The 24,176-nt window shown below is 40.8% G+C and overlaps 1 protein-coding gene across 2 annotated transcripts in view; it reads right to left on the bottom strand.

The window, feature by feature from the left end:
* The window catches only part of AUTS2 (activator of transcription and developmental regulator AUTS2), a 745,402-nt gene that overhangs the window by 18,113 nt on the left and 703,113 nt on the right, over window positions 1–24,176 (bottom strand). The window contains exons 7-12 of one of the 2 annotated variants that reach the window (XM_062592634.1): window positions 9,153–9,636; window positions 7,877–8,130; window positions 6,803–7,044; window positions 6,302–6,346; window positions 2,099–2,194; window positions 944–1,015 (exon numbers count right to left, since the gene is read on the bottom strand). In XM_062592634.1, the coding sequence (XP_062448618.1) occupies window positions 944–1,015; window positions 2,099–2,194; window positions 6,302–6,346; window positions 6,803–7,044; window positions 7,877–8,130; window positions 9,153–9,636 (1,193 nt within the window). The remainder of the gene's footprint in view (window positions 1–943; window positions 1,016–2,098; window positions 2,195–6,301; window positions 6,347–6,802; window positions 7,045–7,876; window positions 8,131–9,152; window positions 9,637–24,176) is intronic. The other variant, XM_062592635.1, reaches the window with a different exon arrangement.

Here is a 24,176-nt window from a genome sequence, read left to right as displayed (position 1 = left end):
CAATTCACTTGGTATTTCTGATTTGCTTGGATGCTCTTTTTTAAAATGCAGTACTGAAAGGAGAAGGAGATTTACAGCCGTAAGAGGTTCTTCGCAGCCTCAGTGACGGCACATTACATTACCTTCAAACAATCAAAACTACACTAGTAGGTGAAAGGAAGCATAAAGCTAAATGACTTAATGGAGGGAGCCTATCTTTTATTAGATGACACGAACAGACTTCGCCACCAACTCAAACAAAACTACTGGGATGTGGCACAACATAAAGAAAATAGTGCTGTCCTACTTTAAAGCTGAGTCATTGAAAAATGAAGCCATGGATTTTTTTAGGAGAGCACCCCATCGTTTTTGTCAGAGAGTTCTTCTAAAAATATGATGCTCCTTATTGCAACCAATGTGTATTAATTCAAAGACAAAACTGACCCTGTGATAATCACAAAGAACAGAAAAAGGCTAAAAGATGAAGTGCTGAGACAATAAATTCTCTTCACATACACTAGAACTTAAAAATACAGTGCCACCAAATGATCAATAAAGTGCATCCATATTGCACTGGTGCAATCAATAATACAGTAACCAAGGGAATAACTGTCATTACGCACATTAAAAAGAACTACAGAGTATTAACATAGATCTCGAAGAGGTTTGTACATTTCAAAGTTGATTTGGACTTTATTCCTTTACCCCTGAGGTTTTAGGGAGAAAGGAAGGCATTCCTCCATTGCACAGACTCTATTTGCTTTTTCTAGTGATAAACACAAGTGAGGATCAAGATCTAAATTATTCTCGTACAATCACTGAAGTTCTCATTGACTTCAATAGTTCAGGCTAAGCCTCAGTTCTAAGATGTTAATCCAGGCATATCGAAGATGACAGCTCTTGCATTCAAGATTTTCAGGAGCAATAGCTTTACTTTAGTGAAATATAAACATTTCCTACAGACCCGTGGATCCTTCTGTAGAAGGGTATGCGGGACGGTTCCAGGTCGGGCTGCAACGTCAATAGGATTGGAAGTCTAGAAACATCACAAGGAAAGAACGCATTAATGAGTAAAACATTATGGGGGAAAAAAAAGAATTTCTTTATAAACAACACTGACTAAGCGATGAAGAAAATTTTTAAAAAGTAAATTGTAATTATTATCATCACTTTAGTAAAATATGTATTATCTCAATTTTCAAACTTTCACTGTCCTCCAACTTGCTAACATACAAATGTCAGGAAGAGGTAACATCCAGTTGAAAAAAATTAAACCTTTTCCCAAGACCTGAGTGTAAATATTCAGCTAATCTAACAAAATGCATCTTTCGGAGAAAAGAAAACATTTAGACACAGCATCTTTCTACATTAGAAGGAAGAAAAAAGGAATCAGCTGTAAGATAACTAACAATTAGTAACAGAGTTGTTAACAGTCTGATTACCATACATATGAAGAATTCCACTAATGAACCGTAATTTACATATTCAGTCATTAGCGTGGATGGGCCAATTTAAGAGAGAAGGTTCATCTCCGCAGAAATTTCAGTCCTGATCTCAGTCTCCAGTTGCAAAGACTACAGGCTACAGAATTTGATTTCTGCCCACTTAGAAATCAAGAGTGATTTCACAAAAACAAAAGAAAAGAGGAACAAAACCCATCATGTTTAGCTATCACAACTATCCAAACGACAGGAGAAATGAATCATTGTATTGCATTACGGTGAAGCTACGAGATAATTATATAAATGAGTAAACAATAATAATCATGATTTCTTAAAATCTTGATTATTACATGACCTTACATTAATGCATGTTATCTGAGAACTAATTATATTGCTTCCAAAGTCAGCTACGCCATTATGTATAAAAAAAAGGTTATGTACGTAGATATATCTGAACATAATGAGAAATAACTTCTCTTCACAGTAAATTTGGAAAAAGCTAATTGTCCTCTGTGGAATTAGGTTGCTGTAACTCGGAACAATTTATTGCTCAGAAGAATTTACTGCTCCATAATCTGAAGAAAATTCTAAACCTAAGCCTAACCGGGATCACAACACTGGTGTATCTGAGTAGTAACAGACACACATTTTTTAAAATTTATTTATTTATTTATTACCTTGGGTTGAAATGCTCCTTGTAATGAGCCAAAAGGGCCAGTTGGAGGAATCATGGGAGGAATACCTGATACAGCTGGAGGATAGGAGTGAAACAGCTGTAACAAAAAGATAAAACAACATAAATACAGGTGCACTAACTTCAAAACGAAGACACAAATCTGAACAAGACAGCAAAAGCATTCCTGCGGAACATTAAGGAAATGATACATGGAGAAAATTGAGAAGCGTTGAAGAAGTGATTTCATTGCAACGATGTTAGTTAAAGCAGTCAATGAAATGTTCACAAATGTCATGACGTTTACTTTAGAACTTAAAAGCAGTTCCTAAAATCATATAGCCAGCAAACTATTCCTTGATTAGGCCAACATAGTGTAAGTTTTTTCTGCAATTATTAATTTTTAAATTGCCTATTGCTTTAAATGGGGTCGGTTTGTAAACCAATTCAAGAGAAAAGGCAGAATACTAAGCCAAATAAGACCCAGAAAAATACTGTGTAAGCAGGGAAAAAAACCTCTTATGAGTTCTAGGATATTATATCATTAAAACTCCATTAGTGCTTTAGTATTTTAATAATTTCTGTAGGAAATGAGGAAACTATGCACAATTCTTACTTCATTAGCCTGTCTGAGAGGATATCCTGTCACGTCTAATATCAGCAGAGAAGACACAATCTGATATGTGAAAAATTATTATTTAGACAAATAGTTGAGGCAGAACCCCTTGCTAAAGCTGAGGGCATTCTTCTTAAAAAGACAGACCATTAGGCCTAAAAAAGTGCACATCTTCATCGACCTCACTGATCTCAACGTATCTATTCTGAAACAACTTCGTCAAAAAAACTTATCTGTGCTAATGCACAGGGGAAAAAGAAACAAGTAAACCATAATGCCCAAATTGTGTTTCTGTGGTGTGGCTGCGAATCTTGCACTCGTGCTTCAGCGCAGTTAATTCACTTGCATCTTTCCACGGAAGATGCTGAGCCTATTCACAGAACTGCTTTCTGGTACAAGTGGGAGTTCAAAGCCTCATACTGCAAACAACGTTCTCACTGGGAAACCTCAGGATCTAGCAGGGATTGCTCTGCTGATATTGCCACCCAAATATCCAAAGAAGTTATCATCTGGCTGATCAAATTCTCCTCTGAACAAAGCTCATCAAAAATCACTCTACTTTATGCTACTTTTAAGAACAAAATAAATGAGTTAATGGCCAACTGAATAGAAGTAGGACTGGGCAAAGTAAAGGACTGGACATGTGGTATGGGCAAACACTGAGAAAATTGTGCTCCAGAGTAAATCAGTATCACAAAGTTTTGCTGAATAAATCATGCTAGGAACAGGCATTAGCTTTCTTTAATCCTTTTTCCCTCCACTAGCTTCTCTTGTAAGGTCATTTATTCATATTACAGTTACTGAGAGCTGAGAAAATACTGCAGCATTTTAGAGGTATCAAATATATTTCTTAGCTTAAAAGGATGATACAAAGTCTCCTTTCATAATGTATTTCTATTGTTGTTTTTAGTTCTATTTAATTTGGACCCACTCTTTTCAATGACGCAGAAAACTTTTTTAGATTAGTTGATACTGAACTGTAGGCATTTGAGAACTCATTAAGAGACACATGTCCTCATTTATAATAACTTTTAATGACTAAAATGTGTTTTAAATCCTCCAGTGTCTTCTGCATTTAATTCTGTGTGTAATGGACTAATTTCAAAAGATGGAGAGAGACATAATACTTAATATTCTATTGGCTGTGACTAATAATAAGGAATGCTTTCCTAAGAATTTTATAACAACTAGTAAGTTAATTAAATGTGACCTTCCCTCAAGGTTACAATTATTCATAAAATGTAAGGATTGTATCTCCATGATCTCTTCACATCAGTTAAATTCCTCAAGCTTTCAAAATACATTTTTTCTTAGTCAGTGTCTCCTTTTACCCCAGCATTCATTTTCTTTTGAGCAGCACTTTCCCCTTCCAGCTTTCTCAGGTGAAAATTTAGAAACCACAGCTCCTCTGGAACCAGGTTCAAGGCACTGCAAAACCAGTAATCTTAGCCCAGCATTATCTATAAATAAAAGTAATCCCTCATTGCGCTAAGTCCTGAAAAAAGAAAAGATGATTGTAAAATCAAAGATGTTAGAAGGAAAATTGTTTTAAAACTCTACATTACCTGTTTTCCCTATCCTATTGTAGACTGATTTTAACCCTCCAATAGACCTTGTTGTTCTCCTGCAGTGCTCACGTATATGATATGCAATTTTTTTTACAAGCTTTGAAAATAATGCCAGTTCTTTTAGGTGCTTCCAAATTCCTAGTGCACATCTACAGCAGAAACTCTTGTCACTAAAAAGTGTCTATTGAAGTGTGACAGTTTCACAGTATTTCTACAACAGAAAAAAACTATTATGTATGCAGTCCTGCCAGCAAAAGTATGCTTTTTGATACTGCAGCTGATCAAGAAACTGATATAAACAGTTCTTCTTTTGCCTACATTATTGATATTCTAGATAATTTCTTCTATACTAGAAGAGATTACTGAAATGTACTGGCTAGTATGACTTTGCTATAATTTAAGCACGACTAATTAATCCAACACGATTTGTAGCCATCACATTGATCTTCTGCTATTAACTTGGTTAAATATCCAACAGACAGAATAGTGATTATTGGGCAACAACTTCATTAGCACAAACCTTTTCCTGACGGAAAGGTGGCAGAAGCCTGACGGACCAGATCTCTGCTGGTGTACACTCCACCAACTTCAATAGCCTGGCTCACTGGCTAACAGGGCACAGCACGAAGCCTTTCCCACTTTAAAAGTCAATACCATGATCTAACACGATAGGATTCAAGCAACTGCCAGATTTATAAAAGTATGTCAGTGTGAATTTGAACAGTGTATATAGTAGGTAACTCTTTCAATGTTTCTTGTGTTACACGTTGACCTCTGTGCTTTATTTGTCTAAAATTCATTTACTTATTTCCCAGTTCCCTGTTCCTGCTTGAATCAACACGCCACGCTGACAATAATCTATTTTATGAATCCGTGTAAAGCTCAGCAAATAAGAGTGCAATTTTGCAAACAATGATGCAAATAAGCAGCTTCACCCTTTTGAGTAAAAGTGATTATCACAGGCTTAAATATTTGCCCAATACTCCTAATGCTCTGATCCCGCAAACACGCACATGCAGTTAAAGTTACTCAAATGAGGACTCTGAAATTAATAGGTCAATTCATATATATTGTAGGCATGAATTCTTAGCAGGAACCGTCTCTTCAGTACAGTGGAAAGTGTCCTACTGTCATCCTAACCATTTTTTTTTGCCCAGTTCCACTTCTAAGCAAAACCAACACATAAAGCCAAGTGCTTTGCAAATTTCTGAATGTTGATGCAGTACCCCTTCTCTCATCAAAATATCACTATGGGATTTAGAAATTCTTCTCATATTCATCTAGTACCTGCCTCTGCCAATATGACGAAGGAAATATGTAACCTATATTTCAGCAGTAAATGAATCGCTGGATTCAAACCCTCAGGAACAGAAACTTTGCAATTAACTAGAGCTTTAAAAAACAATTCATTTTACTTATCAACCTATAACATATTTTTTTCTCTCTTAAATAAACATCTAATGCATAGCTAGATTCATATTACTGTCATGAAACAGAGCTTTCAAAATATAACAATCCCAGTGGATCAGATGTGCCTTTGAAATCTGAAGGATAAGACAAGTTTTCAGATTTTATAAAACAAAATATGATATATTAGGAAAACTATTAGATTATCTATCCCTGAAGGATCTGTATGACAGTTTGTCATTTCATTTCATGTTTCTTAGGAAAAACACCAGTTTAATAGTTTGTGGCACAACTGAAACATGGTGATGAAATTACTGATACATCCTGCTTCATGTTACACAGTCAGCTCTTCTGTCTCTTTTCCACATCAAACCTGTCTTGAAATGGTGTATGAGCAAGAGATCTTTTGATTAGAAAAGACGATACTGCATCTTTATCAGAAACAAGCACCCCAAATGCAAGCCTTCAAAAGCCAAAGCAACCAAGAGAACGATAATGATAAATCCCGGAGTGATGATTAGGGAGAGATTCAACATTCTGCCATTTATTGAGTGGCGATCCCAGCCCACTGCAGAAAAGCAATTAAGTCAATTTTAAACAGAGTAATAAAACTCACACTGTGACGGTAGAAGGGGTCAACTTTTGTAGGGTATTTGTCAAACTGCAAAGGGATCAAAGCACAAACTAGTTACTTTATATTTCGTTGCTTCAATTCTGTTGGTAAAATAGAAGACTACTTTTCTATTACTTGGCAACCAACAGAGAGAAACAAATAACGCAGGAAATTAGTTTCCACGGGGAATGTGTTTTGGAGTTTTCTTCAATTAAAGAAAGGTCTTTATGAGATGGGAAAAAGGAGCTGGCACCAGTGTGGCACCATTTCAAGCACTACGAGGTCCCAAGTACTCGCGTCCCTCTGGTCAGCAGGCCTTGTCCCCCAGCCTCTGCACTGCCATTTGAAGCTATCACACATGCGACAACGGCGAGGAAAGGATAGCCTTTCCTCTCCTGTCCAACGACACCTGGGAAACAAAATTTTCCTTCCCCTTAACCAGACATTTTTTTTTTCAATTTAATTTTGTAATAAAGAATAGAGTTGTGCTCTACTTATCCTCACATTTCTGCCTGGGGTACGCACCATGGGCGGTGCTGGCGTTGGCATGATGGCGGTGGGTGGGATCGCGTGCGGGAAGGGCGTGAAGGTATGCTGGTGTGTGTGCTGATGTGTGTGCTGGTGCTGATGCTGGTGCTGGTGGAACTCAGTCCTCAGGTATGGCGGTGGGCCGAGGGATGCCCCGCGGTCCGCGCTCTGGGAAGCCAGGAAGCGTGTGTTTAGTTCCTGACGAAGAAGATCTTGTTCTGAAATAGAAACAAAGCAACACAACCCTCCATGAGCTCAGGGACTTTTCTGGTGCCAATTTTTGGTGGCTGTGGTAGCAAGGTGGTATTTAAAACTTCTCATGAGAGACTTGGTGAATCCCACTAAATTTGTATGGACACAGACTGACTCTTAACTCAGGAGAGGAGGAACTGTTAAACTGGAGTGAGTACACACAGGGTGGCAGCTGCTAACGTGACTACCTTGCAATATGGACACAAAATTGTTACTCAAATGTTGATAATTCTCCATCTTCTTCCTCCAATTCCCTCTCAGTATCTTGAGAGAAACAGATATGCTATGTCTTCCCCCAGTCGAGGCATAACGCCAAGGATAAAAATCTCTACCTCTTTCCCTTCCAACACATATACACAGTCTCACAGGCACACGAATGTAGCTCTGTTGTGAGTATGCACAACTGGAGACTTTCCCTCCAGGCAGACTCACTGGAGAGAAGTAACAGCGAGCAGGAATCACCGCTGTGGCAAAGGCCTTCTCCAAAGGTTTTACAGATTTTGGTGGGGGCTCACATGAACTCTTACGTATTTTCACTGGGGAAGAAAAAAAGCAGATACAGAAAAGGCACAGCCATTCAAATACATTCCTTCCCAGGGTGAGAAGAGAAGTCACTGGGGTAGTCCGGGTGGGTTTTGGTTTTGGTATCGCTCTCAACATGCCAGCAAGGAGTCCAGCCTCTGTCCAGCCAGCAGCCCTCACTGAACTGATCAAAAGTAATTATTTTGACTAAAACCAGGCAATCAGTTTCCTATGCTGCACAAGACATGCTTCTGCCATAACCCACTTGGCGCTTACCTGAGTAAGTGCTACCAGCTGGATGTCCTGGAACCTGCAATGTCCCTGACGTCAATGGCGGTGGAGGAGGCAAAGCCGTAGGAGGGGCAAACATATTGGGGTGATGTGGGTGTGCGGGGGGCTGGATGGAGGGCGTGAAGGTATGCAGCGGGCTGTGGCTTGGTAAAGAGAGCGGGAACGGTGAGGCTGAAGGGTGGTGAGATATGTGTGGAGGAGGGGCCTGAGTCTTGGCAGGAGTGCTGCTTCTGCTGCTGCTGTTAATGAAAAGAAAAGCAATTAAGCACTGCAAGGAAGAGAGAGAAGCTTCAAATGTACACATGTACCCAACCCCACCAAGCTACGCATGTCTCATATGAAACAAGTCGCTAATGCAAGTTACGGATCACAAAGGCAAGTCACTACTCTGTGAATGCTATTTGATATTGCTTTCTTTAGCCCTTGCCTCTGCTGGATCTTGTCTACTTTCTTTTACTTCCTGTGGTCTGTCCACACCAACACATGAGACACATCCTCCCTCTCTGTCAGAGGTTGAGCTTCTGTCCTCTAACAATGTAGGAACGACACTCAGCGGAGCAATCAACCCTGCGCATTCATTACCTAATTATCAGGTCCTTTCTACACGACTGCTTCTGATTCATGGTTTCAGGTAAATGAAGCTCAAAATCAGTAATCACTGCATTAACAGAAGTTTAATTTTTGTTAGGACTTAGTATGATGGAAGACTGCAGAAAATGGGAAATGACTAGCGCAAGCAACAACGGACGTAAGCTCACTGCACGATTAATGCCTCTCGCTGCCCCCACAAGGTAAAGAGGTAAGATGAGTCAACACCACAAATATTTGTGATTGTCCTGGCTCAGCTTTCCAGGTTTACTTTCCTATGAACGAGTATTTACAATACATTTGCATAGCGCTTAATTTCACTTGTCCTTGCTTCAAGCAACACCACGCTTCTACTGCAGTGGCTTTTAAAGAAAAGCGATACTCGTCTGGTTAAAAATAAACCAAAGTCTTAAAAAACTCCTGCTCTTTACTCAAAGGGTGAAGCAAAAGGAGCCCTGAGGTCCCTGACTCGCAACGACTTCATGGGCCGCTGCGAAGGCGTCGCTCAGTCTCGCCGTAGCGCCGTCAGCCCGTTCTGAAGGTGGGACACGTCCTCCCCCCGGGGCCAGGCGAGGAGAAGAACGCTGCAGACCACGGGGTCGACAGCGCAGGAGCAAACTGGGCCTCACCGCGGGGCCCCGCGCCTGCCGGGGCAGCCCCTCCGCCCGCCTACCTTAAGCTGTTGAGGCTCAAGCTGCTGCCGTTGTACGCGGAGAGCGGCTGGGAGAGGCTCTGGGAGGCGGGATGGGGCTGCGCCGGCGGGAGGCCGGGGTGGGCGGGCGGCGCCGCCGGGGAGGGCGGCCGCGGTGGGTGCTGGGCGGCGGGCGGCGGCGGCGGCGCGGGCTGGCGGGTGCCCTCCTGCGGGGCCGGCGGCGGCGGGGCCTGCGGCGGCGGCGGGGGCAGCGGGGCCTCGGCCCGCGGGGCGAGCGGCGGGCTGGGGCAAGGCGGCGGCGGCGGCGGCTCCGGCTGGGGCTGCGCCGGCGGCTGCGTCGCCTGGGGACACGGGTCTTTAGGCACCACGGGCTCGAGGATGGGGTCTTTGCTGCTGTCCTGGCTCTTCTCTTGGCTCCTTTCTAATCCTGATATTTTCGGGACGGCTGGGCCCCTAGCACCAGGGTCGGCATTTTCCGCTAGCGTACTGACTCCTAACTCTTTATCTGCAACAACAAGAGAGAGACAGAACAGGTAAGTGTGTGACAAGACAGGCAAAACCACACTTAAACTGATTTTCCAGAGCTGCACTCCAAGCAGTGCCGGCGTTTCGTCTCTTACAAAGCACCATGCCAACACAAAACCCAACCAAATCCAGACTCCTTTCCGGTAGCATCCCCAGCCCTCCAAACTTCTGATTTTCCGTCTCACGTTTTCTTATAAGGAAAAAAAGAAGTTTCTGGTGTCTTGATTAATCCATCAAAAAACCCCAAACACAAAAGGGTAGAGCGCAGCTGTTCAAGTGCTCAAAAATCTCGAGCATGACCTTGCAAAAAAATCACCACTTTTGCGCGAAGAAGGAGGCCCGGAAGGAGTTGTGCTTTGCTCTGTCTGCGCCTTTAACGCAATCAAAGTTGCCTTCGCTGTACTTCCCGCCAGGCCCTTCTCTCCTAGGCGATTTGTTTCCCAACTTTCCTGTGCAACCATGCCGGCACCTCATTTATTTTTTAAGGAAAACGAGATTTTCACTATCATCACTTGACTCCAGGATCTGGGCCTCTTGAACAGTGCTGGTCACTATGTGAGAGAAGGTAATACCGTCCAGGAAATTTCACTAGTTTCTCTACTCATGGAAGAGCTTGTTTTCTAGGTGCATCCCTTTACCCCTAACTACTCCTATATGCTTAACAGAACATCTGTATTGCTTGGGCTGCCAAATGAAGAGAATAAGAGAGATGGGGAAATAACGTATTTTTGTCTTGAGTTTCTTTCAGCGACGTCCGTTTGGGACATCATGCTTCAGGAAACTCGCCAAAGAAGTAGAGAAAGCAACATGATTGGATCTGATCTTTTTTTTTTTTTTAAGACACAAGTGGTAGACAGACAGCCACACTCTCTGCATGCAAGTACATACATATGCCTCTCTTCTTCCTCTGATATCTCTCCTCAAAAATAAGCTACCTGTTAGGGGGCAGAAACCCCACCTACTGCTATATTTCCTACTATTGTTACTCTATTATCACTCTGTTATTAACCCACCGAGGCAGAGAATGCAATGTGAGCTCTCTGCATTATCAGACATTACACAAGTTCTAAACCTTAAAACAAATATTGGTAAGAAACAGCTTCTTTTGGTTTGGCTGGTCATGGAATGACTCGTTTTGGTTTTCCTGGTAGCTATGTCTCTTAAATACAAATGACTGTCAATGTAATTTTAACATTTACGACAGTGGAGTTCTGCTCACCAGCACTCAACAGCAATTTCTCATTTGAAGTACACTGCCTTCCCCCAAACTTGAATATCTGACGCATGATACCACCTGTGAACAAATTCCAAGGGAGTATTGCTGACCCAAAATGAGAAAGGGGAATACCTCCAGCTGCAGTGGGAATTATGAGCACCTTTTAGGCCAATATTGCAAAGCCACTGTGAAAAGTTAGATTTCTTACATCTTTGAAAATGAAGTGCAAGGAAAACACACAAGATTTAACAGGGCTTGATAATTAAAAACATAATCAATAATCCTCATTTTTAAGGGATAAAAATGAATAAATGCATAATAAAACGATATACATTCAGAGGAATCTGTTGACAACTACATGATTCAAACTGTGAAGCAAAGGAGTGCAAATGAAAAGTGTGTTCTGCCAGTCCCTACACCTGGTACACCGCAACAGTGCCTGCCAACCTCCGCATCACTGGAACCTGGCCTGCTCCCCTGCCACAGAGGGCCTGGCAGACACGGGACAAATATCTATCACCATGTGTATTACTTGGGTTTATTTACATATAGAGATTATAGTTCCATGCCTCCTGACAAAGTATGTGAGGTCTCCTGTTACTAAGCGTTTTATAGGCTCTGTGCAATGGCAAGCAGTCTGATAAAGTGCAGTTCAGGATGTTTTAATAGTTTTGGACAGGAAACAGGAAAAAAAAATTGGGGGACAAAAGGTAGCTTAAAAGGAGAACAAGAGAGAAACAGAGACAGAAATAAAAAAGTCGGAGAAAAAAAGAAAGTGAACTATTTGATGACAGTATACTTTAATTGTTGTCGCATGCTCCTAGAGTATGCAAGCTGTAATAGGCACAGAGGCTCCTCCAGGAATTTGGATTAGAAGACTAGGGGAGCAAAAGAGAGACTCCAGAGGAATAAAAATAATTACTCTGCTGCATGCCCAAGGTCAATCACATTGCAACTCAATTGCAGATTATAAATGAAGAAAACTCAGCTTGCATTAATAATGTTTGATCAAACATTATCAAAAGTTAGACAGAGTGTGATCACCACATGTGTCAAGAAAGGACCCCAAAGGGAGGGGGGGGGAGGGAAGAGCAACAGATTGTTCAGGAATATGTGGATATACGTTCCTAGTCATTACAGATTTAAGAGTTACGATATTTTGATTTTTAACTGAACGACATCGTAATTATGGCTTTGAGGGTTTAGCCTTGTCATTAGAAATTCTCTACAAGATGGAGATAGTAGGTGGTCTGAAAAACCAACATAGGTGATACTCCTAATTCTGCAGAGAATACCTTGCACTCAGTGCATTCATTAAATCTTTTTATTCAATATTTTTAGTGTCTCTTGTGTGTATAACATTTATTCAGCACAGCTCTCTGCTGAGGAGTTTGCTCCTCATATAGCAGCTCCTCCTCGTCTTGAGAAAAAGGACTACGCATCCTAGCATCTCCTGGGTATTTTTTGCTGCTGCTTACATCTTCATTACATGGCCCATAAGTACTATTGCTGTTAGCTCACAGCTTAAAAGATGCTGGTTTTAGTAGGATAATGTTATTCCAAATGTCAAACATTGCACGTGTGCATGCTTTCTCTCTCTGTCTTACACCATTGCATCTATGCTATACCAAAAAATGGTATCAGGTGTCCAGGACTCTCTCTAATGCCAGTATGCCCAGTAAATGCGTCTCTGCAGGACTGATAATTATGACTTAGAAACCAGAAAGAATTTTTCATTCCACACTATCTATTTAGGGAGTTGAAATCCCACATCTTTGATGAGTGCTACCAATTACATGTTTTATATGAAGGGCTTAAGTTTTCATCAAGTATCTCAAGGTCATACAAACAAGATCACCCTTGTTCTTCTTGTACATTTTTGCACAACGCATTATTTGGGAGTGTGAACTGACCATCTTACTCTAAGAACTAAGAGGGAAAAGCCCCTTATGCCACTATGATACAAGCCAGTTTTACGAATTTCTGAGTTTGTTTGTACATCACAGGAATTCATTTCCGTTCCAACTGCTAAAGTAAGCAAGCTGATTTTATTTGATGGCAGTTTCCATACTCTTATTTTAGATAAAGTAACATTACTGCATCAGTATTCAGAAAAGTGGTAACTGTGATGTAACTTATATGCTGACACAGGCTTCCCTTTTCCCACTGGCTTGACACTGTATCCATCAGCAGTCGGTCTTTTTACCAAAAAAGGAATAAAGCCATGGTTTGAAGTTTCTTTGAGGACAGAGAAAAAACATTTGCTATGCTTGTACCACACAGACAGCACATACAACCTGCATTTCATTATCGTCCTTTCCTGTCTGCGCCCTTTGATGTGTCTTTAGTCTCAAATTCATCTATTTTTTGCTTAACACAAAAAATATTGCGATCTCTCAAGGAGCAGGAATCCCTCCAAGTAATACAAGTGCAGTTACAAGTTTGCTCTGTCTATGTGATTAGTACTTGGTGGGCTCAATAACACCAGAGGAGGAGACAAGGCCACACTGTGCAGACCTGCAAGTAAACCAAACGACTGCATGTGAACTAGAGAGACTCTGTATCTGTGAGTTTACATTATATTTTATATACATTCTATGAACATACACATATACACATGCACTCCCATGTGTTTGTATACATGTATATGTTACGTGTAATACATATGCATAAAACCATATCTATCATATGTACACATATAGTTAACAGATAAATACACAGTGCATGCAAAAACTTCAATTAAAAGACATGGATTTGTATAACAAACACAGTTTATATGCAGCGTTCACCTGAAATGCCGTTGCCTGTCTTCCTAACATGCACAGAGGTAAAATTTGACCTGAAGTCTGCATTCTGGCTCCTTTGCACCTCTTTGGTAATCCAAAAGAGCTAAAAGAGGGCTAGAGCTGGCCAGTGGAGACCAGCACTGCCACCAAAAGAAGTCCAACTGTTCTCTGGCGAACAAAGAGGCCTTGTTGAAATTGGCCAAATTTTTGAAATTCATAAAGATTCAATTCAGTGCATAATTTGCCTAATTACGCATTGTCTGTAAGGGACTTTCGGCATGTTTAGCTGTAGCAAAGATCAAAGGAGATGCTACCAGCCACTCCAGGGCATGTCACGACAAGAGCTGAGGTGCTACCAACCTCGCTCCAGCTTGAGCGGCAGCCCAGGAAGTGAGGACTGCCCATCTCTGACCAGAAGCGAAGACACTTGGGGAATGAAGTCTCCTTAGACAACGTGACTCCTGATGCTCTGACTTACAGTGACTGAACCCCTTTTCTCAACACAAATTCATCCAACTTCTCTATGTGCAGGCCCGGAACAGCGGAGTTTGATTCAGAAACAAGAATATGTAAGTACTCTGTCACTCCTTCTCCCTTCCATATTAGGATTCGTTTTTTTTCTAGGTCTGGCTTGGGAGGAAGAAGGCATCTTAAGAGAGCAATCCAGAATGAACACTGAATTTTCCATTCCCTTGAGGGGCTTTTGGGTTAAGCTCAAAGCCCTTATTGCATTTGTATGAAAAAAAGTTTTCCATGTTCTGATGCTATCAGCATTATCTTTGGGATTAAGTATTCAGCCTACCCTGAAATTTTACTCACATTTTTATAGTATTATTTAATTTTAAAATAGCATTAATTTTCTTTTACTTCTTTGATAAGTTAAACTCCTCTCTAGACAATATATAGACAATCCTACCTCTGCCTAACTAAAAATTTCTGCAAACTGTCTTAATGTAAGATAAAAAATTAACTCTTTCAAAAAATATAAAACTATTTCCTTCGGTTTTAACGTGGGTAAGTGGGCAGCTGGTGCACACTGTCACAACCAATACGAGCTGTCGTAACTTCTCTGAAGTCAATGGAACGCAGAAAATGTAAACCCGACAACCGTTAGCCCTGAGAGGTATACTTCCTTAAGCATTTTACAAGGGTTGAAATAAGTAATCAGATTTAAGACCTGATTGTACATTTCATATTGATTAGACATTGGTCAAAGACACATTTGGATCAATAAAGGCAGATGACAGAAACTATTACTGCAAAGGATGGAGAAGATCGTTGGGTATACCAGCCAACACATATCATAAAGGCCTCAGAGCAATTCATCTGTTGTACTGGATACACATAATTTGCTAAAAACAATTTTTCATTTTTAGCACACAGTCATCTTTCATCCTAATTTTCAAGGACACTAACAAAATATTTGATTATGCAAATTAAAAGATATGCATTCAAAAGTATGGTTACAAGCAGCTCTGTCATCTGCTGATACCAATTATTCCACAGTAAGCAGGTATTTAGTACAAGTGAATAGCAAGACTTGTGACACACTTTGTACTTAATTATAAAACAGAGAAGAAAATCATTCAGGACAAAAGATTTTGCTACCTCCTGTTAAAAATGTTTATCTTCTGCGTTGAAATGGATTTAATTGTCAACAATAAAGTTGCAGATCAATGAAAAGAAGCACTTAGTGGAATTGCACAAGATGTTGACAATTCTTCAGTCATTGAGCTGCTTCTGGCCTTGATTTGAGAATGCAGAGTCCTCCAATATTTCACATGAAACAATTTATTTCATCCAGCTGTTAAACAGAACATACGCCATAAATGTAACTCCTATATCCCGTATACTATGAGTATAATATTGAAAGCACTTGATGTTTGATTTCTTTTCTTAAAAGTACCTCTTTACTTAGTAAAAAGGAATGGGATATAGCTTTCTAGAGGGAAGTGAAGTATAGAACATCCAAACATCCCTCTCTCTTAGAAATCATCTCATTTTACTTGATAGGAAATAGATGCATGCAATTGTAACATCCTAACATTCCCTAACAGAAAACACCATGATAACTTGATTCTGCTTCAATGCACACACATACACACACATGCACAGCAAAAGGCTAATTTCCAATCGGGAAAATCTTTTGGTTTCCTAACCTATCCGGTTAAGAAACAATAAATTATATCATTAACTATATAACTCTGACATATTCAATAGCTAGCTAACAGCCCTGAAGTGTTTATTGAAGTGGACTTTTCTCATATGGGCTGGCCAACTTCCCATATAGGAAGTAAAGTAGGCAAATTAAATGGAGGATTTTTTTTGATAATAAAACATTTGCACACAAGAAAGCATTAGCTTCTTGTTTCAGTTTAGCATTTAAATTAAAGAAATGCAGGTCTTGTAATCATATTTTGTAAAGCGCTCCTAGATCCACAGAAACATAGACAACACCCTATTAAATCATGCCTAAGGTCCGTGTTTCCTATCAGTGATCAAAGCCAGCCTAAGATTTTTCCAGAATAGGTGTAAAAATCTTGCAACAAAGGGAAAATAATCTGTTCACTACATTTGATAACATGCTGATCTTGAGTAAGATTGGCCAATACTCAAAAGCCTGAGATTTTCATCCATGTTTTTTCTAGAATTATGCTAACACAGAAGAGTTATCTACATAAATCTCTAGTCCCTTCTGAGTATTCTTCAATTCTTGCCTACTGCAGTAGATTCTTAGCATGTTATATGAAAACACTCCTTTTGCAAGGTTTTCATTTCTCAAATTGTAATGCCCCCTTGCTTCTTGTGACTCTGAAAACAGGACTTTCCTAAATGCCATCAGTAAGTTTTGCTATTTTACAGAATTTAATTGCGCCCCCTTTTATCTCCTTTTAAATTATACTCCTATGCCCTCAGTTTTTCTTCCCACTTGCTTGACCACTTTTTGTCGTTCTTTTCTGTCGTCCTGCTGAACTTCCTAGGTCTCCACAACATTTTCTTTAGAAATAGGCTGACTAATAATGCAATAGCACTTGGTAGGTGTACCACTGATTTATCCAAAAGCATTACCACTCATCATGTTATCTGGTTTTTACCATTCTCTCAGCCTGATTAGGTTTCCCTAAGGTTTCTAACATAGATAGGTTCCAGCTATCATAGATAGCTTTGCACCGTGTATAAATGCTGCTATTTACTCTCCTGTCTTTTACAATGATCAGCTAACGAGAGAGGACGAGAGCTGAACTGCTCTCAAACCATGGTGAGAAAAGATCATAAAGAAAATAACCCAACTCTTTGCTTTCTTTCCTCTAGCTGTATTTTTACTGGTAACCATATTTTGCTTCCTCCTTCTTGACAACTTCCACGGCAGCCTTCTGCTTAGGACCTTGTCAAAGGCCTTTTGCGACTCTAGATAAATTATGCCATTTTTACTGTTTGCTACTTTAACACTTCAGAAGAATTCAAACAGCTTAGTGAGACAATGTTCCCTTATCGCAATCCTCCTAGATGACATCTCTCATATTGTGACCCTCCAAATGTTCTGTGATTAAATTCCTCAGTGTATTTTTAACCACTCCGCTGATGTAAGGCAGACTTGGTGGCATGCAGCTCCAACCTCTGGCCTTAGAGAATTTTTTAAATTTAGGTTCATTTGTCACTCCTCCATCTGCTGCAAGAGTACCGGTTCCTAATGAAAGGCAGCATATTTTTCTTAACACATCACACACATGTGCAATTTGATCTGCAAACCCTGCCAGAAATTTTAGCTGTTCATCACTGGGGCCTCGTTTCTCAGTTGCTTTTTGAAGTATGAGTTAGCACCAGCACAGCTTTCCTTGACATCTCAGGCATCAAGAGCTCCAATGTTTCCCATCAGGCAACCATCTCCCTACCTTCAGGGCCTGGTACACCAAAATTCAAGGGGGAGGCGGGGTGCTGCAGATGCCTCTTGCCAAGCCTGCCCCAGCAACACAATGCCAAAAACCTCTGCTCAAACACATCCACCGAGTGACCCCACAGCACCACGAGGGGCAGAAGCCAAATCCCCGGAGACCCAGGCCAGTCCCACAACAGGAAAATCATCCTTCCCTTTCAGTACTTGCAAAAGGTCTGTCCAGCCTAACTTCAGAAACACGGATTTTGTTTGGCTTCCCCTCTGGTATTTTGGCTATCCCGTAGGATTCAGTTACCTTCCTGGTCAAATTGCTGCATGGTGGAAATGCGAGCAGAGCATTTCCAAATTCCTGCCTACGAGTAAACAAGGTGGAAGTATGGCCTACTAAATCATCAAAAAAAAAAAAAAAAAAAAAGAAAAAAGAAAACACAGAGAGTTTTCAAGAACGGCTGGAAATCTTAGCACAACAGTAACGCCACAACAATTTCTGAGAAGAAAAATACATTGGATTTATCCATCCCACCCCCTTCCGTACTATTGATTTGCTTTGGCCACGTATCTGCAATATTCTCCAAAATGCTCGTGACATCAGCTCATCCTGCTTGTACGTGACAGGAGCACTTGAATGAGCTTGAAGAAAACTGGCTTTCGAAAGCGGCTTGGAAAGTATCACCTTACGAGCACGGATCGAATTTAGCATGACAGCTCAGTTTAATGTATGAGGGACAAAAAGATCTGTGTGATATGTTTATACAGAAAAATAACACATTCATCCCTCTTGAGAGGTGTCGTACCCATAACTCACCAGACACGTAACACTGTTTCCTTTGTGAATTTGTTCTTCAGAGCCAAGATTTTTCTATCCTATTTTTAAAGGCAGGATGTCAATATAAACACAGTGCTTAAAAATGGCAGCGTCCCACTTGCGAGCACTGAGCTTTAAGCTCAGAACGATCTTGACAATGCACAATTTTAATTAAAACTACTTTAGCTGTTTAGTTTCTCTAGGAAAACTTCACTGAACTAACACTTTGCATCTCCATCGATCCATGTCGCCGTACACCATTACCTATGCTTGCAACTGTTTTGCCCTTTTCCAGTGCTACAGAGGAAAAGTTTTGATGTTATCCAACTGTCTGATCTAATGTAGTATTTCCTAGGCAGAATTCTTCTGGCCTGAGTCATATGGATAAACTTACTCATTTTGATGCTCACGGGACACACGGGGTCTCATTAAATGTAATCATTTAGATTTGTCCAATGATCCCCATTCCTTTCTAAATCGGCTGCGTGTTGTGTGGTCTTGCAACAGGGCCTTGAACTGCTTGTACCCCTTTCTAAAGATACGCACAGTTTATGTGCTTCCCAGCCTTTAGGAGACATCTCTGTACTTTCTGCAACACAACATTTTAGCTTCCTTCGTTTCTTGGAATGAAAGGATAATTTTTTACTGTTCCAAGTTTTAGGCTTTAAAAAAGTGTTACAGACAGATAATGACCATTTGAACCTGTGATACTGGCCTGCAAAGCCAGCTTCATCTTGGCAAAACTATTTATTTTGGAAAGGAAAAATAAGGGGCCAAGTTATGGGATAGGTTTAAGTGACATAGCTATAACAAAACTGAAGATCTGCCATTTTACTTTGTGCCTCACTATTTTGAGAGCAGTCATAGCTACTGCAACCTTTTCTTGGTAGGTAAACATGATTGTCTACCAAATCCTTCCCATGTGGGATGGTAGTAGAGGACTTGAAAAGCTTTACAGAAACTAAAACAGAAAAGAATATAAAACTGAGGGAAAAAAGCATGGTACCACCCACGGCTCTTTAGTGTGCACTAGTTTTCATTTTTTAAATCATTCTATAGCTTTTTATAAACAGGAATGTGATATTCCATTAAATTTGCTATGAGAAATCAAAAATTGAGAAGTAGATTTTTATTAAAGCCACGTATAAAGGAGCATCATTATATACTGTATAATTTGATGTAAGTAATTTGGGCCCTTTGTGCTCTGAAGACCTCATGATGTCTTCTCTATCTCAGCAAGAAGCACTATATAATTGCTCAAAAAGGTTTGCTTTGCCTTGACATCTTGTTTTCTTGAACATCACTTTCCCCAGCTCGCTCTTTACATCCACCGAATATTGACTAGTTTGTTCCAATTACTTCAACTAAATGGACAACGTAAAGATTGCAGCTCTCCCCAGTCACTGAAGCTATATAAACAAATTGAATGAAATCTTGACTATTTGTTTAAGTGAAATTAATTCCCAGACACTGAGGTGGTAAGATGATGGGAGCTGGGCAGGCCTCAGAGAGATTGCATTTTGTGCCTGTCAATCTGTATAAATGCTAATTGCAATCAGCGGATCGGCTTCGCTTTCACAGACCTCCGAACAGTTGGAGGGCTCCTCTTAGAGTAAACTTCAGGACAACAAAAGTTTCGTTATGTCGTAAGTATTCCATACAATGACACATGCTCTCCTAGAATCAGTGAAACTGCTCCCATTACATTTATCCATTACATTAGGCTTTCTTTCCATACAAATACTTACAATAGAGCCATGTAAATTGGATTTTTGATAGGACTATTGACTTATCGAGCACTGTACCTGTCCTTCAATAGACCTGGAGGAATAATAAGTTGTAACATGACAAGCCAACTGGACATCTCTACACAGTCACAAAAATCTTTTCATTAACCCCTCCAGATGATCAGCTTTAATGAGGAACAAAGGTCTGAGAAAGCTCATCTCAGGAATATCATCTTTACAACTGCATGTGCTCTTTCGTATCATTTTGCTGAAAGATAGATTGAAATTTCACTGAATGCTAGCAATGCTAGTTTGTATAAAACGAAATTTGAAGCTCTATTTGTTTTTTTTTTATTATTATTATTGACCTAAAAGCATAATCAGAGTGAAGGGGCAAATGTGACATGAAGCTACTTGTGATCTACCTGTATTGTAAGCTATTGAAGTATACGTGGTCTCCAAGGAAGCTCTAACCAAGACGTTTCTTCCCAGAGAGCTGCATAATCTCCATACTGACCATCCAGAACACTCAGCATACACTGAATTTGTGTTAAAGGACCTCTGCACAACAGGAAAGGCAGAGCTCACCTTTACTGTACGTTCATTTATTGATTTGACCTTAACGAAAACAGCAGAACGGTATGTCAACACTATTTTCTTTACGATAGGGCAACTGTCTTAGCAATACTCGCATAATGAGATCATAAAACACATAAGTAGGAATGAACACTGGGCTTTTAGCAAATGTAAGCACTCCCAGCTTAATGTCAGAGAAGCAGCCAGCTTAAGAAACCAAATAAATATCCTATCTACCAAAACGAATGATAAGCAATGAAGACCAGATTAAAGTCAAACCTGCCACATGCATGCTTCCACCAAAAGTACAATAGGATTGCTCTTTTGATAAGATATGAGACTGACACAATACTGCCTTACGTGTGGAAAGGATACCAACAGCAGGATGCAAAGACCGAAGCAGAAGACAAGGCTGACCAGTGCGGGGCACTTTTCCAGTCTAAAAGGCAAAATCTGCTGTTCAAGCTGAAATCTTTAGCCTATATACGCTCTAATGTATTCTTTGAAAAATGTCCCATGCTCCTAACTTTTATTTTGATTCCCACCATGCCACGCTGAGCTATTTATTAACCATCAAATGGTGCATTCAAAGCCTGAAGTCCTCCATGTACGACTTTCTGTTGCTTCCTCCATGTTGCATGGAACTGTAATTCTAAAAGGATTAAAAGTTTACCAGCACAGCCATGTAAAGTAGAAAATGAATTGTTCGCTCTTCTCCTCTCTGTTTGGAAATTAGATTACAAGCTCCAAGTGAGCTGAAATACCGAATGAGGCAAATCCGTGTGATTAGCTCACAGGTGGCCAGTGAGCCTTTTCTGTGCTTCAAAGTCTAGCAGATTCCTATTAACCGCAATAATAAAAAGAACGTGTGTTTGTCCTTCGGCCCAAACCCTGCCCTGCGCCAATACGGCTACCTGCTGTGCTAATCCTCAGAACCAATATAATCATCCTCAATCGTCATTTCATAAGTTTGCTCAGCTGTCATTCGGGATATATGCGATGTGCGGTACAAATACGTGCTGCAGATTGTGCAGAGAGAAGTTTTCCAAATGGAGCCTAATTCCTCGTGATGCTGTAAATGGAAAAAAAAGCAATTGCAATGCTAATCCAGGAGAGCTCCGCATTTTGAGCAGCTGGTTTCGCAGACACGAGGAAAGACTCTTTATATGTAAAAAACACTCTGTACCATTAATCACAAGTGTTTCCTCTAAATAAACAAACACAGCTTCACATTTCTCTTCTCTCTCCAGAAGGCACCAATGCGAGTGTCGATTTAGCAAAATACATCACACACTAGACCAGAAAGCAAAAAAGACAACTATTCCAGCGACTGATATATGGGTTTCATGTGGTGCATAACATCTAATGGTCCATTTAATACGATATTTGCTTTCTGACTCATACCAACTTCAGACGCGGTGGGATAATGCGAACATATCACTTAGTCGTAATCTGTATACAGGGAAAGCTCTTCCAAACCTTTTCAGTTAGAGTTACGTTACTACAATGAACCTTGATGGTTGCTCCCTCTTGCAAGCTGATATTCCATTCCAGCATAACTGTGATAATATTTTTATTATTTATATAAATGTCTAACAATTCTCTGAATCCTCCTAAACTCTTTACTTATCTCGCATCAGGAGCTCTACAAGTCAACTAACAATTTCCTTTTGTTACTTTTAAATTTGTTAGTCAACAAAACTAGAAGGTATCACTATTCCTGCATTTCGGTTTCACCAAAATCGAACTTCAAATGAACTGGATCAAACTCTTCCTCAATCCAAACTTAAACAGATGTTGAACAAGTATTGATGTGGGTAAGGACAGGACAGGGGGAAACAACTTACAGAGTGTACAGAACCGGAGGCCACACTGCACATTGCTTCTATAAACCTTCTTCCACCTGTGGCCTTAAAGGTGACATTGCTCACGACAGGGCTACCTCGAGATCCGGGGAGCACCAAGCACGTTAAACCTCCTGTGCTCCTGGCAGACCTTGAGGAGGACCCAGCTGCACAGGGCTTTCTCCAGCAGCTTCGCTTGCCTCAGCAGGTCCTGGCACGCTCTGGTGCTCTCCCCCTATGCCGCCCATTCCTTGCAGGGGTGCTGGTGCGGTAATCCGGTCTGGAGAGCTAACACGAATCAAAACTAACCTTCTCTCTTTTCTTCCCCCTCCCCCACCCCCACCCCGAAACCTCAATCAGCAACAGTTGCTTAAAGTGACATTATAGCCAAAAGATATGCTGGTAAAACTGCCCCCGTCCTGCCGTCCTGTACAGCGGCACACACTGCGTTCTGCTAAACCATCAGTGTCCTCGGTGCTGGAGCTTGCAGCTCAAGTTATGCACATATTTAGCTGGCTGTGAAGAGAGTCAATTCATGATTAGCCAGAAGTTGATTATTTGATTTGTGGATTAATGTGACAGAGACACCTGGGCTCCTGTTCAGCAGCTGGTGCCACAGCAGCTAAGGCTTCCTTGGGTGACGATGTGCTCCTCGGCTTACCTGCCCGGAGATCTTCACGTCTTACCCACAGAGGTGTCACCGACCTTCCTGTCATTGGTTTGACTGCATGATGCAGTCTGGCCTGATCTGGGCTATCTCAACTGTCCTGCTCCCGCTGGCGATGACAGCAGTCTGCACATGATTGAGGACTGCAGTGTGTACTGCACTTAAAACTGCAACAGTACCCCAGAAGTGCCAGCAACAGAGAGCAACCCCTGTTCAAAACCTATTAATGTAGCCTTCCTGACAAGATAGCAGCCACTTGCCTTCAGACTGCTGGCAACCCGAACTCTGCGAAGTTACAACCGAGGAATTTCCACGTTATCCAAATAAATGGCTTTGAAACACAAAGCAGAAGGGACCTTCTCAGCAGAGCCCTGATCAGCTCAACACCCTGCAGAGATGGTCGGGAACGTAATGTTCGCGTGACTTTGGTCCAGCATAGGTGAATCACTGACATGTGATTCCTTATTGCTTAACTTTCATTTATATTTAAACAGCTGGGCAATTTATATTAAATTTTATTTTCCCCTCTCTGTCTACCTCCTCTCCCTTTGATCAGGGAAAATATCCCTTTTTGGACAATATTACAGCATAGGTTTCACTTCCAGCACGTGTTCAAACCCACTGAAGCACAGGTTAAGAAGGGGCACGACGGGTTCCCGCAGCGACCCAACTCACACCGTTCACACAATCGAGCTCCCCTGGGCCCACGCCCAGGTCTTGAATTCGCCCCATGATGCAAGATGAGTATTTTGCTAACATGACACTAGCAATCTACCAATGAGTAGGTGTCCCTATGAATTCTGCTAATTTAAAGCAAAATGTCTGAATCTTGGATACTAATCAAACAATGAATAGTCTTTTACCAGCAGGAGAAGATAGAGGTAATTAATGCTATCTAAATAAATAGACATCCTGGACAGATTTTTAACCAAATGGGATGTAAGTATTTTTAATCATGTTCCATCTGAATTCTATTTCTGCATGATTTTGATAATTTTACAGTC

Source organism: Rhea pennata, chromosome 20, assembly GCF_028389875.1.
Source record: "Rhea pennata isolate bPtePen1 chromosome 20, bPtePen1.pri, whole genome shotgun sequence".
Classification (NCBI taxonomy): domain Eukaryota; kingdom Metazoa; phylum Chordata; class Aves; order Rheiformes; family Rheidae; genus Rhea; species Rhea pennata.
The sequence above is the reverse complement of the archived record's forward strand: the minus strand, read 5'-3'. Positions and strand labels throughout refer to the sequence as shown.